Source organism: Dunckerocampus dactyliophorus, chromosome 1, assembly GCF_027744805.1.
Source record: "Dunckerocampus dactyliophorus isolate RoL2022-P2 chromosome 1, RoL_Ddac_1.1, whole genome shotgun sequence".
Classification (NCBI taxonomy): Eukaryota; Metazoa; Chordata; class Actinopteri; order Syngnathiformes; family Syngnathidae; genus Dunckerocampus; species Dunckerocampus dactyliophorus.
Genome location: NC_072819.1, coordinates 23,339,659 through 23,358,910, shown reverse-complemented (window position 1 = coordinate 23,358,910; position 19,252 = coordinate 23,339,659). Strand labels below are relative to the sequence as shown.

Below are 19,252 nucleotides of genomic sequence, written 5' to 3'. Positions count from 1 at the left end.
TGATGCAGGGACACATTTGATTGGTTATAAAGTTGAAGTTGGTATTTCAGCACTGCTCATGGACAAATTGAATGGGCAAAAATGACGATGGTTGTGTGTAGGGGGTGTCACAATACACTAAGCTTACAAGGCAAAACAATACACAATACTGGATTCACGGGGGCGAGACGGGACAATATTTTAACATTACTTTTAAGAAAACTACAATGACAAAATATAGGCCAGAACAAACAGGTTTTTTTTATTTAACTGAGTCACAAACCAATGAAGGTGCATTTTGAAATGTTTAATAACTGTGCAAGCATGACCTAACCTCGATGCTTTTAATTGTTGAACTTTTTTTCTACATATTGAAACACAAACTACAAATCAGAAAAGTTAAAATAATGACGGCAGTTGTAGCTACTACTAATAATAATTTATGTTGACTGGTAGTTATGAAAAGACACATTTAAAATAGCTTGCAGATTGCAGTAGATTAGCTTTACATTTATGCTAAAACAACTACAGCTCCCATGATGCTTGGTGTGCCATACCAGGAATTAGTGAATGTTTTCATTTTGATATTAGTCGTATGCAGCGATAGTGTTTTGATCTGACAAGTCTTAAATAAGTTTATTCAAATATAGAATTACTACAGGTTCTGCATGGACATTAATACTGCCTCAAATGTTGAACAATGACAAATTTTTAAAAAGCACCCGCTAAATGACGAGTGATGCTGAGAACACAGAGGTAGGTTGGATTGCAAGGTTTATAGTGTGTGTAAAGCACTTAAAGGGATAGTTCATTTTTTGACATGAAGTTGTATGACATCCCCATCAGCAGTGTAGTGCATCAACAGTGACTTACCTCCCACTTGGTCCTGTGAGCCCAGTTCTCGTCAGATTTCCGTGATGAAGAACGTAGTTCCGGTTAGGTCCTGGAGCCACGTAAGTCAAAAGTTTGGCTTCTCAAAACAATATGCGTTCAAAAGAGTAATGCATTTGCATCACAAAAATGCCTTCTCGAAAAAAAATCAAACCTCACAATTCACAACACAAATTCATAAATCAAAGAAAAAGCAAAATCATGTCAGAGTTTAAATCACAACAATTGACAGGCAATAGTGCACATTGATATGAACAGAGAGAAAGTAACGCCAAGCGATTTGTGAGGTTTTTTCAAGGAGGCATTTATGTGATGCAAATGTACTACTCTTTTGAATGCATATTGTTTTGAGAAGCCAAACTCTTTGCTTTAGTGGCCCCAGAAACTAACCGCAACTACGTTCCTCATCACCAAAATCCGACCAGAACTGGGCTCACGGGAAGTGAGGGGTAAGTCATTGTTGATGCACTACACTGCTGATGGGGATGTCATACAACTTCATGTAAAAAAATCCGAACTGTGCCTTTAATGTGCGGTTCTGATCCTGCCTCGCACACTGCCACTTGTTACGTGTAATATAATTCACAGTAGCAATGCCATAGTTCAGTCAGATAGACTTCTGGATGACCTGTTCTTGCGAGACAGCAAATCGCAAAATCGTGTTACGTTTTAATCTAGTTCTTCTTACCCAAGTTGTGTGGCCATTGAACAAACCTTAATTTGTCAGGGAATGGCTGCTTGGTGTAGGGTGTGCCACTCAAATGTGTAAAGCTGTTAAGCAGCAGCCGCTCAGCTCAATGTTTAGTCCCCTTAGAGCTAAAATATTGATCAGTTCTCCAGTAAGGCCTCGCAGGCTTCGCCCCCACCGTCCCCATGTATAATTGAAGTGTATATCTCTCTCCGTGTGGCATACCAGTTGGGAGGAAGAATTAAGCACTGAGGTATCTGGAAAGCCTCTCTTGTGCTGCCATAACAGCTCCTTTGTCGATCAATCATAACGCTTTGCCCCCACAAAGAGGATTTCATGGGGTCGCTACTTTTACTGGAGGAAGTATCATGTTTTCTGAAAGAAAACAGTGTAGAGAATACAGCAGGTTCACTGCTGGCCATTTATGGCCGCACTTAGCTTGTTTAAAACATGAAAACTTTAGGTAATTTAGGGCTAACGAGCATTCATACCAGATGGCAATTCAGTGTGCCGCGTTTGTAAGGATGGTGCTGTTTCAAAACTGTGGGCTCAGAGTATTTGGCAGCAGTCCTGCACAGTGCACATCATATTTCTTGGGTGTTCATGGCAACAACTGTCAACTGATTTTCTTCAGACTTTAAAAAAATATTTTAAATGCTGTCAAATGGAGTTCAAATAGAATCATGCATAGCCGAGCATGCATGCAATGATACATTGTGATGCAACAATCTCAAAATTAAATTAAAGTGGAAGGAAGGACAGATTGTTGTTTGACTCACACATGCACTTGCAATGACATTTCTTGTAATTCTCTTTGTGTAAGAAAAAAGTAGTTATAAAAAAATCAAACAAACAATCAACAAATCAAAACAGTCTGGTAGGGATGTCCGATATTATCATTTATATATACACATCAATGTTTATATGTAAACATACAGTACATTTCTGTAGCTGTGGTTATGTACAATTCTATTAAGTTCTATGAAGGTGTAATTCGTGTCAATAAAAAAACAAAAAACAGGAGGTTCTTTATAGAGAAATCCTGAAAAGAAGCTAAATATTAAACAACAACACTTCCATTGACGGACAATGCAATCTACACGGCCTTTCATATACGCCAAACAGCAATGCAAGAGCAAATACAGCTGCTGTGAGTGTGTGCTTTACAATGTGAGCCCAATGACACTGTGCAGAGCACAAACATTTGTCCTGATCTCTGTAACATAACATGCCTGCTGCTTCATATCCAGCTGGTGGAAATGAAAAAAAATCCTCTGGTTAAATGGGATGGTTTACATATTGATAGACACAATTCAAGTCATGCTAGTTGATCATGTAACATTTTTTGATCGAGTGTGATGCATAAATCTCCAAATTCAACTGAGCAATGCGTTAGTTTGATTCTTCCAACAAAAGCTTATGGATATTGCCAAGAGGAGGCATCATTAAGGAAACTTAACAAAACAGCACAATATACAGACTTTTTATCAATTGAATATATTGTTAAAAAAACACTGACAACGTTCTGCTCCAGTCCCAAGATGTTCACTTGTATTCAGTCAAGGACAAACACAAAGAAAAGAGAAGTACTCTTGGAATATCTTTTGTGATTAAAAGTGTTGACATGAAATTAATCTATTTCCTCAGGGCTTTGGAGAAAAGGTCTTAGCTTCCTCTATTTTGCCTGTCGAGCAGACATGCTTGAATACATCACAACCGTGTCTGTAATCAAGACGATGAAGAATGGAAAAAACAGGTTGCACTTGGCAACAAACTGTACCACACTAAGAGCAAGAGCCACTGAATTGGTGATTTAAAGAGTTAGTGTTTCCTTCAAGACCAAAAAGGATTTTTTAGGCAACCTCACTGACAGTTCCCATTTGCAAAGCTATTGTAAAAACCTGTTAGAATGTTAGAATCTGCTGCCCTAACTTTATTACGGCAACAAAGAACTGCAACAAGAACAAACAGTTTATACTTAACAAAATAATTTAATGTTTTAATGGATTGCTTGCAATTTACTTGTTGCTCTTTGCTTCTTTTAAATAAGTTTCCACCAAGCAGTACAATTCCAGATTAAGAATTGTGAAGCAATTGAGGCATAATGGAATGCAGTACTTAGGTGCAGAAAGCAAGGATGCTCTTTATTCACTCTGAATAGTCCAAAGAACAAACTCTGTCTCTTTCTTATGGCAGAGTCATGAATACTGACCTTAACTGAGGCCTGCAGTTCTTTGGATGTTGTTATGGGGTCTTTTGTGACCTCTTGGCTGAGTCATTGCTGCGCTCTTGGGGTAATTTTGGTTGGTCGGCCACTACTGGGAATGTTCACTACTAGTCCGTGTTTTCACAATTTGTGCATAATGGCTCTCACTGTGGTTTGCAGGAGTCCCAAAGCTTTAGAAATGGCTTTATAACCTTTTACACTTGAACTCAGGTTGTGATAAACCACAGTTATGTCGGTATGGATTTTTTTGTCACTAAATAATAAAAAGTTTCACTTAAAAACAGTGTTTTGTGTTCAGTTGTGTTGTCACTGACAAATATTGAAATATTTATTCTGAAACATTTAAGTGTGACAAACATGCAAAAAAATAAGAAATCAGGAAGGGGGTAAACACTTTTTCACACCAACGTATATCGGCTTTTGTGTCAATCGAACATACTGGTGGCAGGTGATAATAGTTCATAAGTCTCCAGGGAAGCTACTGAGCAGGTTGAGGCGGGGTCGTAAATATATATGTTTTGCCAGCATACATGTGCTGCCAAAATTTGGTGATCTTCTGTTAAATCCTGCAAAAGGGCCATTTAGATGCCAGACTAATAATAGTTTAGAACAGGGGTCACCAACACCCGCGGGCACCAGGTAGCCCCCCACAACCACATGAGGTGCCCGCAAGCCTGCTTTTCATTCAGATTTTCAGTTAATAATGAAAGAACAGTAGAAAGAAATGCATTCTGAAATACAAAATGTGAGTTGTGGACACCAGCATTTTGCTAATGTTCTGGTAAAACAAGCATATTAGCTTTGTTTGGGTTTAAAATAAGCTCTGAAAATAAATGTAACAAAAATGAGTAGCTCTTGGCCATTTTCATTTTGTAAAAGTAGCTCTCACAAGGAAAAACGTTGGTGACCCCTGGTTTAGAACAATGGCAAGAAACAAAGCGATTCCAAGAGGGTCACTGCTCAGCAGTTGGTGTGAAACTGAATTGAAGCCTGAATTATACTGCAGCATCACAGCACCGGTGTAAGCAATCCTGGCTAGCTCTGCCCCCTCCAAAACCTCCAGTGGAGCTTGACGTGCACTTCCTAAAAAAAATTGTGTCAACAGCGTCTCGGGCCACAGAGCTGTGGTCGGCTTTTTTTTGTGCACAATTTCCAGTTTTTCCCTTCTGCAAAAGTACAAGTCCGCCAAAAAAAGATAAATAATGGTGCAAATAGAGGAGCGCCTCAGCGAAGAAATAAAACATGCAAATATGAGCAGTTATATGAATACAGTACAAATATGACCAGTTTCATAGCAACATGTACAATGAAAGTGACTTATGTTGCGATCAGGATCTCGCAGTCACCATTGTTTACCACTACACCGGAAGCTAGTCAGAGAGTTATTTTGGTGGAGAATTGCAAGTCACGTGTCAGCCCCCACTGAAAAGCTATAACAGCATCAAGATAACGTCACAAGTGCCTGCATAGTATCAAGGCTAAAGCATAATTCCAGCTTGACAGTTGCTGTATTGTAGTTTACAATGAACTCATCAGCGGTATTAATACTGGCTAGTAGTTTGCGCCTTACCGCGATTACAACATTGGTCCTTTTCCTGTTGTTTTGTTATGTGTTAATATATGATCATGGGATGAAAGAAAGGTATATTTTTCTTTACACTTTCTCATGCACTCCAAATCATTATTAACGTTTAAAAAAAATTGTTATATGTAATGAGTTTTCAAATTTTGTAAATAGCAGCCTCTCGAAAATTATTGTCTGCTTCCATTTCTTGCCCAGTCCTCTTTGCGGTTTAGGGTAAGAAACACCCCTGATATAATTATAGCCTTAAACTATATGGTTCCAAAAAGTGGTACAGCACAGCTCACAACCTTTGACAATGGAAAAAAAATGCACTTTTGCGCTTTTGTTGGTGACCATGGTGGAGCACTTTTGGCCAAAAAGTATTTTCAAGAAAAGGCACATATGTACATGTAACTCTCAATGTATTTCCTGCCAAACAGCATTTGGAGGGCAATAAAAACAAGCGTTAACATGAACAGGAACAAAACTTGGCCTTTTCTGCAAAGCCGGGCTGTCAGCCTGACAATGCTGTATGTCAGAGAATAAACCAGTGGCTCCCCTATGCGAAGGCAGTTAAATGAGGTGATCACAGTGAGAGATAATATAGAAAGATTCCCCCTTCTTTTCTTTTGTGCCTCATCTGCTCTCACCAGTCATTTTTGTTCCATTTGAGGCACAACATTGCCCTCTGCTGTTCACTTCCTAAACAGGATGAAATACCGCATTCAGGTCTTATTACAGTAGTGGATCACAACAACCCTATTATTAATGAAAACAAAAGACATTAACAATGATTAGAGCATGTTGTTAAAGGGTTGAATTCAATTACCAGGTTCCCTTTAAACTCATTTTAACACCACTTTCCAATCTCCTTTTTAGAAATAAATGATTAATAAATCAAGGCTTGATAGAACAAAACAACAAAACCGCAGCAGAAATCCTCATTGTTGAGACACCTTGTCTCTTTCTTGGGGGAATAAAATATGAGATTGATTGTCTACTGTTTGTTTTTTCAAATCACTACACAAATTGGCATTTCACATAATGTTAAAATCAATCCATCACGGCTGACTGAAGGAGGCACTGCCATTTTTACAGTTCCCTTTTAACAGTATGTGGATATCAAATCACCATTTCCCACTCATAACAATCAGCAGGGATGTTGGTGCATGGGACCAAATCCAAAAAGCACAGCTCTTGCAGCACAACAAAGGGAAGTCCAGCCTTTATCATCTGTTATCATTCCAATCGGATATGATGTGGTTTCTATTATGATTACTATAGATGGATAATAGGATTTAGAGGGTTTTATATACAGGTTATGAAGATTACGGTTGATAAACGAAAGACCTGAGAGAGATTGCCGGACAAGGAGATGTACAAAATAATTGTTTATTATTTTATTATTATTTTATTTCCATTCAAGAATTGTGACCGTTAAAAGTGACAAAATGTGGGTAGAGGCTCAGCAATGCTCTTTATAAAACAAGCAAGTGTGTGCTCCAGAACTTCAGACAGAAAGATGTTTGATTTTACTGCAGTGCAGTGTATCTATAAATGTGAGGTGTGTACTCTTGTGAGATACTATACATAGATACGCAATTAGGCAATGAAACTTGTGCAAAATATACATTTTGTCTCACCAACAGTCCACATACTCCTCATAACACTGCTACAACACATGTTTTGATAAATAACTGACCTTACCCAATTTAATGTTCCATTAATCATAATATTCATGAATCCACTGACTAATTAGGCAAAACATGTGCTCCGTGTCTCATTAAATGGATAGTAATTAGAGATGTTCAATTTGATAAAGGTTGATAAATTGCAGTACATTAACTGTAAATATTCAAAATTAATGGGGCAGATTTTAACAATTACTACTGCGCATGATCTTCAAATGCTTTACAGAATGCAATCTGACAGAGTGAGCAGACTCTGTGAACTAAATATAGTTATTCTGAGGGGAAAGCTGATTAATAATGTATAAATAGATGCTAATAAATGTGATGACCCAGGAAGAAGCTCAGCTTAGTTGGAGAAACTGAAGCATCTGAATGTTTGGCATACATTTTGAGTTCTGCAAGGGGCAGTTTAACAGGAATTTTAACATTAAATTACTTTAAATGTGTAACAATATGTATATAAAGATGACATACTTCTACATTGGGCAGTGGTGCATAGCATTAGCATTTACTGTTGGGATTTTATTCACCTGCAGGGTAAATTAGAATTAAAGGTTGTCTAAGCAACTGTGGCACTGCTAACTTTATTAAAAAAAAAAAAAAAAAAAAAACACATGGTAAACCAATATGACCCACCAATTTTAGGTATATTGAGTAGATATTCAAAAACAGTACGGCTGTAAAATTTGCCAGATTACCTAAGAGCTTAAAATACAATTGTTGTCTGGAAGAGCATACAAAAAAACATTAACTTCACCTTTGACCTGAGCTATCTTGTGTCAGGTATCATTTAAAAAGGTGCTATCCCACTTTGGCTCCAAATTACACTTTTTTTAACCCAAAAATCGAACATCACCACCGACTAGTATATGTTACCAATTGTGGTTTCAGACAACAAAAACTGAATGAGATTAGTCGTGCCAAGGTTTTAGGTGTGAATGCGCCGTAGGTGTGTTAAATTCGGTGTTATCGCTCTCACAATTGTCACTGGAAGTTCAACATTGCACCTCATGGCAAAGAACTCGCTGAGCTCTGGCCTAGGCTATAAGAAGATTGGCAACACTCTGTCATCCCAGAAGAAAGCCTCTTCTAAAGATGATGCGCAAGAAAGCCTGCAAACAGTATGCTACTGGACAGACTCCGGGATTACTGCAAGCATGTTCTGTAGTCTGATGAAACCAAGATAAACTTATTTGGTTCAGATGGTGACAAGCATGTGTGGTAGCAACCAGGTGAGGAGTATATAGACAAGTGTGTCTTGCCTATAGTTAAGCACGGTGGTTGGAGTGTTATGGTATGGGGATGTCTGAGTACTGCCGGCAATGGGGAGCTACGGTTCACTGAAGGAAATATGAAACATGTACTGTGACATGCTGAAGCATAGCAATAATTCCCACCCTTCGTAAACTGGGTCACAGGGCAGCACTCCAACACGATAAGGTCCCCAAACACAAATCCAAGAAGACCACTGCCTTGTTTAAAAAGCTGAGGGTAAAAGTGATGGAACTAAAGCCTATTGATCATCTGTGGGGCATCCTCAAATGGAAGATGGAGGAGCGTATCCACTGGCTCCACGATTTAATCATGGAGGCCTGAAAGAGGATACCTGTAAAGCTCTTGTGAACTCCATGCCCATAGGAATTAAGGCAGTGTTGAAAAATAATAGTAGCCACACTACATGCTGACACCCACCCATCCTCATCTTCTATGCCGCTTGTCCTCACTAGGGTCGCGGGTATGTGGCACATATAGCAAACATTCACGCTCACATTCATATGTATGGACAATTTAGAGTCTCCGATTAACCTATCATGCATGTTTTTGGAATGTGGGAGGAAACCGGAATACCCGGAGAAAACCCCAGCACGGGGAGAACATGCAAACTCCACACAGAAATGCCCAACAAAGATTCAAACCTTGATCTTCTCAATCTCCTGACTGTGTGGCCACTTCGGACACAAATTATACATGTTCATTAGCGGTGCACTCACTTTTGTTGCCAGCGGTTTCGACATAAACAGTTACTTTGAGGGGAGAGCAAATTTACACTGCTGTACACTACTTTATATTGCATCAAAGTGTTGTTTCTTTAGTGTTGTCCCATGAAAATATATAATAAAATAAAAGCTCGCATTGGGTTTGCAAAAATGTACATCCTGTATTTCTGTTAGTTTAATTTCAATTTCAAATAGCTTTCCAATTTTTTTTTTTTCAAAATGAAAGTTCCCCTGAAAGTGTCAAGTGGTGTAACCACAACAAAAAGAGAAATATTTAACATTTATTTCCACCTAAAGTGTATGTAAGTGTACTTATAAACACAGTTACAAATGTTTAATTTACACTGCTGATCAAAATTTTAAGACCAGTTGAAAAATTGCAAGAATTTAAAGTTAGCACTGTTGGATCTTAAGGAGGTTCTAAGCAGAGCTTAAAAATGCAAAAAGAAGAAATGTGAGTAAGACAAAAAAAAAATTGAGTAAGCAATTTATCGCAAACAACCATTAAACTGAAATAGGCTGTTAATCAGCTGATCAATAGTAATGAGTAGCTGTGCCATTCTTGTTAATCACCTCAAAAATTAACTTCGGCATGCTTGATGCCAGTCTTTCCGGAAGGCTAGTGGGACTGTTACTCCGGGTGGTGAAGGCTGCTTCACGGAGGGCATTTGCTGTCTGAAACTGATTTCCATTTTTGTAAACTTTCCTTGCCAGCAATCCCCAAATGTTCTCAATTGGATTGAGATCAGGGGAATATGTTTGGTGCTCTAATGCAAATTCCAAACAGGTAATTATGTGGGGTTGAAGGAGACGAGGTCTTTGAAGACGTTTTCGTGTTCTTAAAACCCTTCTCTCGCAGATGCTGTCTGATGGTTATTGGACTGCACAAGGCACCAGTAACAACTTTCATTTGGACCAAGGATCGTCCCGTGTCTTGACGGACAGCCAATCGGATCCTCCGGCTCAGGACCCGTGACATTTTTTTTGGGTCTACCACTTGACGTTTTTAGCTGGGGTGCCCATTACGTCGCTTGTGAGCTACCGGTCGATCACAAAGGTAGTTTGGGTCGATCGCATCAATTTGGCAATTTGTCTAATGTAACTATGATATGACATCAGCCAACTGACATTAAGCTCCCCTCCTGATTTGCTGTTGTTCCCCCGCGACATAAATTAAGTGGTGAAGAGAAGTCTAACTAACTCAACGGGAAAATGCCTATATTTATAACAAAAGTCATCTGTTCACTTATAGTGGGTAGTTATGTAGAAAAAAAGTTAATTGTTTGATGGCTTCCGACTCTAAATTGTCCGCAGGTATGAATGTGAGAGTGAATGGTTGTTTGTCTGTATGTGCCCTGCGATTGGCTGGCGACCAGTCCAGGGTGTACCCCGCCTCGCCCCCGAAGTCAGCCCTGGATAGGCTCCAGCATACCCGCGACCTTAGTGAGGATAAGCGGCAGAGAAGATGGAGGGATGGATGGAAGTTTCCAACAGGTTCTACAAAATAGACTAATATTTATATATAGTTTTGATATAATTTCCTGCCACACGGTCTTGTTCAAAAATGAACAAAATGGTTCCTTCAATGTTGGTTACACCAACTTGACAACTAAGAAAGTTGACTTGACAAGACACAGCTCACAAAATTATATGTAGGTTTGTGCCAAACTCGTTTATGATGTGTGTGTTTGCTTTATTTTTTTAAGAACTTTGCGTTTTCTGAATATTTATTTGGTAAAAGTATTTGGTGAATACTTTTTATGGTTACACCACATTGATATTGTTATTGGCATTAACCCTTGAATATTCGCTCAAAATTGATCAAATCCAGAAATTTTAGAATAAGTCTTCAAAACGAGAATGTATTCAAGTAATGTCTGAGTTTATTTTCAAATTTTAACCTTTTTAAATTTAACTAAACCATGAAAACACAATTTTTTTTGTCATATCATTGACCTATATACACACACACACGCACGCACGCACACTCTCAAAAAACAGTGATGATATATAAATCAGTCATGAAATTAATTGTGTTATCATTATTTATGATTATATTTTACAATGTAAAATTGTATTTATTTAATAAAATAAATTTTAATTTAATAAAATAATAAAAATTATTTATTTAATAAAATGTTGGCACAAAAAAATCCTACATTCATCAATCTCATGGCCTTTTATTATGAGCAAGACGTTAGCTATTGTATATCTGATATGTGCGTGCATGTGACATCTGCAGTCAAAGTTGACCAACACTGTTAAACAAATGTTACCTCATTGAGGGACATCTTGTTGTTTTTCATTTTCTGTGGGGCACTCTTCCATGTTCTCCCAAAGAAGTACTGACGGTTTCTATCAAAGAACGTCACTCGTAGCTGGTAGGTCACATCTAGTCCAACCTCTGGCGCATCCTGTAAGAAAGTAAGAGCCCCCAAATCATTCTCATTCTTGAACAGTATATGTACTATAGCAATGAACACCTCCATAAACAAGTTAAATGTGCCAAAGGTTGTGCAATCCATCAATTTCATGTACGCATGGACAAGAAACTTCACACAAACTGAATGAGCAGTCTAGCAGCTTCTGAAACAATCTGGCGCCCAAGCGCCCTCTATTGGCATTAATATGTAAAACCCACAACACACTGAAATACACTGTGTCACATTGTCTGTCCTTATGTCACGATTAAAAACAAAGCATTTTCGAATGTTTTTTTTAACACCAAATGCAGAAATGGCGTATTATGGTATTTAGCATTTGTTTTTAACCTTTACGAAGTTCTGTCACTCACACATTGTACCCCAATGACAAAAAGTGTCTGCTTCCAAAAAACTGCATAAAAATGTTTAGATTCATATTTTTCCAACTTTAAACAAGTCTATCTTTTAAAATTACTTCTGCCTGTGAATTATTTATTCATGATTTATTTATATTGAGGATAAATTATTGAACTGTAAGTGAAGTGACTGGAACACAAACTAAGCGCTATCAGAACCCTACAACACAGAGATGATAATGTTACCACCAGCCTACTGCCCACAGGCCAAAGAGAAAGAGCATAAACACCTGTGGGACACCCTCCAAACCTTTGGATACCCTAGCTGGTCACTTGTAAAAAAAAAAAAAAAAAAAAAAAGTGCATCTCATTCCAAAAGGAACAAGTGCAAGGTGGATGAAGAGAGTGATAGATGCAAGAACATCGTTATCCCGATGTCTCAGATCTATCTGACAAACTCAGAAGATTTTTTTAACAAACACAACACTACAAACCCGGTAACACAGTAACACAGGTGCATGTACCAACACAGATGGGCTAACTCTTCAGGTCAAGACTACCTGCACCTCAAAGACAAACAGCAATCTTTTGAGGACCAAAATGTACACCATTCTGTAGAGAAGACAGATGGTTTGAAAGAGGAGTGAAGTGAGTCATCTAAATCAAAGTTGAGAAACCATCTCTAAACACAGGGGGAGGTCTACGACACCAGTTCTGTCCCATGTATGCTGGCCTTCCATCCCTTCCTCAAAGATTAAATCATTTAACCTCTAACAAATAAACAAGACACAGCCACCTTGGCTCCAGGCATGTCCATGACAATCGTTACATCTAAATTGTGTGCAGAGGTGATTCCACCCAATGTTTGAAAATTACTGTTTAGTTATAGTCATTCAACATTATATTCATTCAACAAGGCCAAAAATGTATTGAAAATTAAAAACCTGAGTGGCAGGCATGGTCCGTAAACAGAGCAACGGTTTATTCACGTCTACTAAGATATCTCGTGTTAATAGCCAAGAGTTGTTACCTTCAGTAGATGCGCCGTCGTCAGCTTGCCCAAGCTAAGTTGAACGCCCTGGGACTGCGTGAGGAAGCTGTCCACAGCCTGGCGAACTATCTGGCCTGGTGGAGGAATCAAACGTCCCCTTTCAAACACTTCTCTCCAGCTGGCCGCCATGGATAATAACTCCTCTGTGTTTACCATACTTTGACCATAGCCTACTCTGTGTGTTGTGGGCTTTTCAGCGACTAAATCTCTTCAGAGGATCCCCATATAGATGTATATAATATGGTAGCCACAATGCATTTAAATAAAGAACGCACGTGTTAACATCAGAGACTTAAAAGCTCTCTGCATGGACATTTATTTCACTATTCGTGGCTTGTAACCACCGAAACGGACTAACCTGGCCGCCATGTTGAATTGGGATCATAACATTTTGTTCACGGGGGTCAGAGTGTAACCCAAACGTTTCAACACGTGTATTCGACATTACGACAATGACGTATGTGATACAGATTAATCCATACGTAGCCCCTGAAAATGTAGAGAGCCATTCTAAACTGAAACTTTTGCACAGAAGGATATTTTGGGATTGATACATGTCTTCCGCAACACCTTTTATTTGGTATCGCCTATCGCACAGCGCCAGTTGTTATGGTAACTATCACGATGCCACGCTGCTCTCCACTTCATTCGGCGAGCTGTCATGTCTGCAACTGTCTATCCAGTTTCATATGGTATTGATATTGTATTTTCTACGACAATTGTTTGAATATTTGACTTAAATGTTAACCTATATTTTAGCATTGTGGTAAACACCACGACTACCTCCAGGGTGCAGCAAATCACCATCACATGCACTCGGAATTAAGAATAAGGTAAACAAGACCAAATTAGTAATATATGAGTTAATTGAGGTGTGAATAAGACAGCAGAAAACAACAATACACATTTAAAACTTTATTGAATGTTAGCGTTGTTACATTGAGTGCAATGAATTCTAGGATTCCTGGCAATGGTGATGTGCAGATCGATACTGAAATATTGATCGTTCCGATACCATCTCACGCTGTAAAATCGATTATCAAATTCAAATATTGATACTTTTGATAATTTAGTCATTTTAGGTAATGTTTGTCTAAAACGTTTGTCTGCTGAAACGGAGCCATGTGTGAATTGTGAATAAAGTTTTGTTATGGTACTTCTTAATAATTATTAGTTTATTATAATAGTTGCATTATTTCACTTGTTTTCTTTTTTATTGTTTAATATACCATTTTCACATAATTTATATGATTTTGTGCTCTGCTTTTTCTGTTGTTGTATATTATCTTGGCTACATTGTACATAAATCATGGCACTATCTTTACCAATTAATTGATTATTAAATTATTTTTTATTAACATTAATAATTTATTTAAATACATTAATTAAATGTATTGTATTCCCTATGCTATGTTATGAACTACACTAATATTTAAAGTTGACACATTAACGGTGAATTTGTAAACTGGGTGGTTACAGCCGATACCAGCCTGAATTTTACTCAGTATCAGATCGGAAACGAAATCGGTGGTATCGCACATCACTAGTGATAAACTGAAATTCAAAAACAAGTCGCGGGCGGAGCAAGAACACATCCGGGTACTTGGCCCACAACTCCACGACGAAATAAGCAATGTTCGGACTTTCCGAGAAAAGAAGACCTTTTAAAATCAGAAGGATTGAAGACAACAAAAAGCACGGCGTTGCAGCCAAAGACGTCAAGGAATTGCTTAAAAAAGGTTGCAAGTTATTAGAGGTCAGTCGTTTTTTTCCGGTTCTGCGTTCCCTTGTTTACATTTATCGGATCCTTAACAGGAAGTTCTCACCATATATATATATGTGTTGTGTATGTATATGTGATCTTCATATGAATGGTTTTCGTAGTAATAGCGGGGGGACCTACACTTCTACTCATATTCCCATATTCTCTTTCCAGTTGCCACTTTCAGGTGCGCATGTTTGTTTGTATTCAGACGGGACAAAAGTGACAGAAGAATACTTTGCAACTTTGCCTGACAACACAGAACTTGTTCTCCTCAGCACGGAGCAGACATGGGGTGGAGGTAGGTGGCTGGACCATTCGGTTAGGCCAAAAGCAAGATGGAAGTCGTGATGTCTAACATTCTTGTATATCCCTATCTAGCTGTGTGCGACATTGCTCATTTACTGAGATCAGACCAACACGCCATCAGCCTCATTGAAGCGGCGAAGGGCCTCCTCCATGATGAGAAGTCTGCCAAGAGACGGAAAATCCTATGTGACCTTCTGCACAACCTGGAGGACAGATCTGAGCTGGAGAGCAGAGAGGAGGATGAAGAATGGTTTACAGGTGTGGACAGTTTGGCCAAACTAGTCAAACCCTTTACAGATTATTTACCCCTGCTCTGTACAAAGCCACCCAACCCTAACCCATACTTGCAAAAACTATGCACGGAAATTTTAAATCCTATATTGAGCTCATTCCCGGGACCAAACAAAGCCGAAGCTAGTAGATATTCTATTTGTTTGTATTTGAAAACAGCTTATTCTAAAAGAACAATGTAAAAGTCAGTGTTAAATTACAATAACATTAAAATCAGATTAAATTAAATCAAAACCTAATTATTCACCTTTTGATGACATTCTTCTATGAGTTTAAAAAAAAAAAAAAAAAGGTTAATGGCCTAAAACCTAACAACAAAATACAGGGTTTCCCCTTGGATTTGCCATTGCTGCCTCACTGTGGCAGCAAATTCTTTTTTAATATTTAAATTTACAGTTTGTAATAATGTCAACATTAGGGTCGTTTTCACAGGCTTTAACAAAAATGCATTAATTACAGTATCTTACATACTCTCTGTCCTCTTCCTCTCAGGCTATTCCGGTGCACATTTTTCAGAGTAAAGCGTAGTGAAACATTTTTATTATATTTATAATTTAGTTTACAACTAATTGTGCTCAATATGTGCGTAAATAATAGGGTATACATGTATCTATATACCACAGGAGTGCTCACACTTACAGCCTGCGAGCTACTTTTAAAATGATCGTGTCTCAAAGATCTACTTTCTATTATAAACAGAGAATATACATAATTAGTATATTAATATTTATGAGTATTTCTGTACATTGTACACACTTTTTCATAATGAAAGTTACAGGTGAAATGATTTACCTCTTATTATACTGTAAAACTGGAAAACATAACATACAATATATATGATTTAACCGGTAAACTTTTAAACTACTTGAGATTAAAATGTGATGAGATTTCTTGTTTGGAGAAAAGCTGTGTCGTCAGAACATGGCAGCCAGAAGCCAATCAGACTGTAAACGACGGCCTCGCAACTATAAATGATAAAGTAATATGGAAGTGGCAGTGTGCAAGGCATTATTGGAACCGCATATTAAGTGCTTTAGGCACACCTTGTAATTCAACCTACCTTGGTGTTCACAGCGTCATCCTTAATCACGGAGCGGTTGTATTGACGCTCATTGCATTTGGCTAAGCACCAACTTTCAAGCACCTGCGATCACCGGTTTAATTTCATAACACACCTCATATATAGAAGGGATCCACGTTGACAATTTAGCGACCATCCAGCCATCCGCCCATCTTCTTCCGCTTATCGGAGGTCGGGTTGCGGGGGCAGCATCCTAAGCAGGGAAGCCCAGACTTCCCTCTCCCCGGCTACTTCGTCCAGTTCCTCCCGGCGGATCCCGAGGCGTTCCCAGGCCAGTTGAGACATAATCTCTCCGTGTCCTGGGTCTTCAACCGAGGCCTCCTACCGGTTGGAGGTGCCCTAAACATCTCCCCTGGGAGGCATGCGCCCAACCTCAGCAGCAATGGCACGCTGCGAGAGGCCTTGCTTATGCAGCTCGACAATCCCACCATGTTCAAAAAGAGAAAGTGTCTTAGCTTTAGCCATCAGGAGGACATGACAGTGTAGATGCCTGAAAGAAAATGAAATTTTTGAGCAGATTTTGGCTTTTATGGCCTGTGGTCTTAAACTTTTGATCAGCTGATAAGCAGCCTATTTCAGTTTGTTTTCAATAAATTACTTTTTCAAAGTGCTTTTTGTCTCATTCCCTTCTTGCTTTTGCATATTGTAGCTCTACTTAAAACCTCATTAAGATCCAAATGTGCAAAATGCAAATTCTAGCAATTTTTCAACTGGTCTTAAGATTTGAATCAGGAGTGTATTAGGGCCACACTGAAAAAAAAAAAACATGAGAGTTTGAGAATAAAGTCGTAAATTTACAAGAAAATAAGTCGTGAATTTACGAGAATACAGTCGTAATATTGAAGAGCGTAGCTCTTCAGGACGGAAGGAAACTTTCCTCTTGCTTCAGGCAAGCTTTTATTCATAATGTGGCAGCAAAACAGCAGTTAAGCACAAATGCCTGTACATAAAGTTCAAATTTTTTCTCGTAAATTTATAACTTTATTCTCAAAACGTCCGTTTTTTTTTTTTTTCTTCCTCAATGTCCCTAGTACTCAGTTATAACAGGCATTGCATCAGACAGCTATGAAAAGGGGGAACTTATGTGAACAATGGCCTTGGGCATGTGGAGGGGACGGAGTAAGAAAGTCGGAAGTGAGAAGGGCTGCTCAATGTGATTACATTTTTGGTGAGAGGCCATAGATGTGAATTGGCAGCCAGGTTTACGTCAGTCTACCCCAGGGCAGCCGTGGATACAGATGTAGATTATCACCACCAGTGTGTGACTGAGCAGTGAATTAATAATGGGTTCACTTCCCTGTGAAGCACTTTGAGTACCTTGTAAAAAAAAAAAAAATTGCTATGTAAAATCAACTTTTATTAACTTCCAAATAAGCAATTTTGTGTGTTTTGTATTATATCCAACATGTTGTATCAGCAGTTTCCTCAATTGTGTTTTCCTCTCAGGTGTCGAGGCTCGATTCAAGACCAAGTCTGCCTACATGATGTACAACTGTGAAAGCAGGATAAGAAGCTACATGAAAGACGTAAAGCAGCCCCCTAAAGTCAAACCAGCTCTTTAATGTGCACTCTCACAATAAGAATTTCTTGTTTCTGTGGAAAGCTAGATGAAGCCACAAAAGCCGTGCAGAAAGTTAAAGTTCGGGAAGAGTGCGTACAAGCCTCTAAGAGCCTCTCAGTGATGCTCAAGTCGGACAAATACAACTGCTGCTACTTTGACCGCTCTCAAAAGGATAAAGATCGCCTCTGTACAAGGGAAGGATGGTTTACCTGCCAGGTATTGTCAATCACAACTGAGATTTTTTTTATACAGCTCTTGTATTGGATTTCATTTGATTGTGCAAGAGTGCATTATTAATCACATTCTTCCTCAGGGCTCCTTTGACCAGCCAAAGTGTGCGTCGCTCCACTCCATCAATCCCTACGGCAGCAGAGAGAGCCGCATCGTGTTCAGCACTTGGAATCTGGATCACAGGTTTGAGATTTTGGCTTCTTCATTCCTGACGTTTAAACAATCAATTGAGGAAAATCAGCACATTAAACAACTTCTGTTTATCCAGGATTGAAAAGAAGAGGACCATCATTCCCGCCCTTATGGAGGCACTCCAGAATCACAAAAGCGAGGACATCAATTTGACTTACTTCTACCGCCTGCTGTTCACTCGGGATAACCTCAAGCTGGTCCACATTGTGTGCCACAAGAAGGGAGCCCACAATCTGCTGTGTGACCCAAACAAGATCTTCAAAAAAGACAACAGAAAGCACCACAGCAAGAAGATACGTTTGAAATGATTTTAACTTTTTTTTCTTTTCCTTTTTTTTTTTTTTTTTTTTTTTTTTTTTTTTTTAAATTTGACCACAAAGTGACCTCACTCGTTTTAACTAATTGTATTTTCCGAACCGCTGACAGACTTCAAACCACTTGAAATAAATCATAAAACACATTTATTTGATCTTAGTCTTGGCACAGCGATGATTACTACATGAAATGCTGAATTATGAGAATCAGTCTCCTCTGAAAATTGCATAGTACAATATGAAAACCATTCAACATGAATAAGGCATGGATTTTTAAAACAGTATAAATATATAAAAGAGCTATATGATCAGATCAATCTGCTCTGGACAAATTACAAGCAATATTTTAGTGCAACGGCTATGAACCTCACAATCAAACAGACTGGATCAGACGTTTGTCAAAGATTTTTTTGTACTAATATATTCGCAAATGCGACAGCCAACGTCTGAGTGTGATGAGCGGCACTGAGAAATATACAGATTTATATCCACACACACTGTAAAAGCTGCCTAAGTATCACATGAAAGCAACAGTCGATACTGAAGAGTCATGGCAAAAGGACACTCCAAAAATATTAAATGCTCTTTTTGTCTGAGTAAACTCTTGATGTGAATCTCTACAATAAGAAAAGGTGCTGCATGCA

At 38.6% G+C, this 19,252-nt stretch overlaps 2 protein-coding genes across 10 annotated transcripts in view; one reads left to right on the top strand and one right to left on the bottom strand.

Moving 5' to 3' along the window:
- The window catches only part of LOC129178107 (nephrocystin-4-like), a 254,373-nt gene extending 241,145 nt beyond the window's left edge, over nucleotides 1–13,228 (bottom strand). For all 9 annotated transcript variants that reach the window (XR_008569753.1, XR_008569754.1, XM_054769957.1 and 6 more), the window contains exons 1-2: nucleotides 12,847–13,228; nucleotides 11,314–11,451 (exon numbers count right to left, since the gene is read on the bottom strand). Coding sequence is in view for 7 of the 9 variants with exons in the window: in XM_054769957.1 (XP_054625932.1) it covers nucleotides 11,314–11,451; nucleotides 12,847–13,023 (315 nt within the window). In the remaining 2 variants the exon portion in view is untranslated. The remainder of the gene's footprint in view (nucleotides 1–11,313; nucleotides 11,452–12,846) is intronic.
- Nucleotides 13,229–14,459: 1,231 nt separating this feature from the next.
- Nucleotides 14,460–18,626, top strand: dffb (DNA fragmentation factor, beta polypeptide (caspase-activated DNase)). Its single transcript, XM_054789674.1, has 7 exons — nucleotides 14,460–14,623; nucleotides 14,804–14,930; nucleotides 15,011–15,196; nucleotides 17,757–17,836; nucleotides 17,914–18,087; nucleotides 18,185–18,285; nucleotides 18,371–18,626. Exons 1-7 carry the CDS (start codon nucleotides 14,501–14,503, stop codon nucleotides 18,600–18,602), a joined length of 1,023 nt encoding a protein of 340 aa, XP_054645649.1. The 5' UTR covers nucleotides 14,460–14,500; the 3' UTR covers nucleotides 18,603–18,626.
- Nucleotides 18,627–19,252: the final 626 nt, after the last annotated feature.

What these genes read in the sequence shown, in the direction of transcription:
- dffb (XM_054789674.1), top strand. Translation starts at nt 14,501, where the DNA reads ATGTTCGGACTTTCCGAGAAAAGAAGACCTTTTAAAATCAGAAGGATT. An exon ending in GGAGCAGACATGGGGTGGAG is followed by an intron (nt 14,931 to 15,010) that starts GTAGGTGGCTGG and finishes ATCCCTATCTAG; the next exon opens with CTGTGTGCGACATTGCTCAT. An exon ending in AAGGATGGTTTACCTGCCAG is followed by an intron (nt 18,088 to 18,184) that starts GTATTGTCAATC and finishes ATTCTTCCTCAG; the next exon opens with GGCTCCTTTGACCAGCCAAA.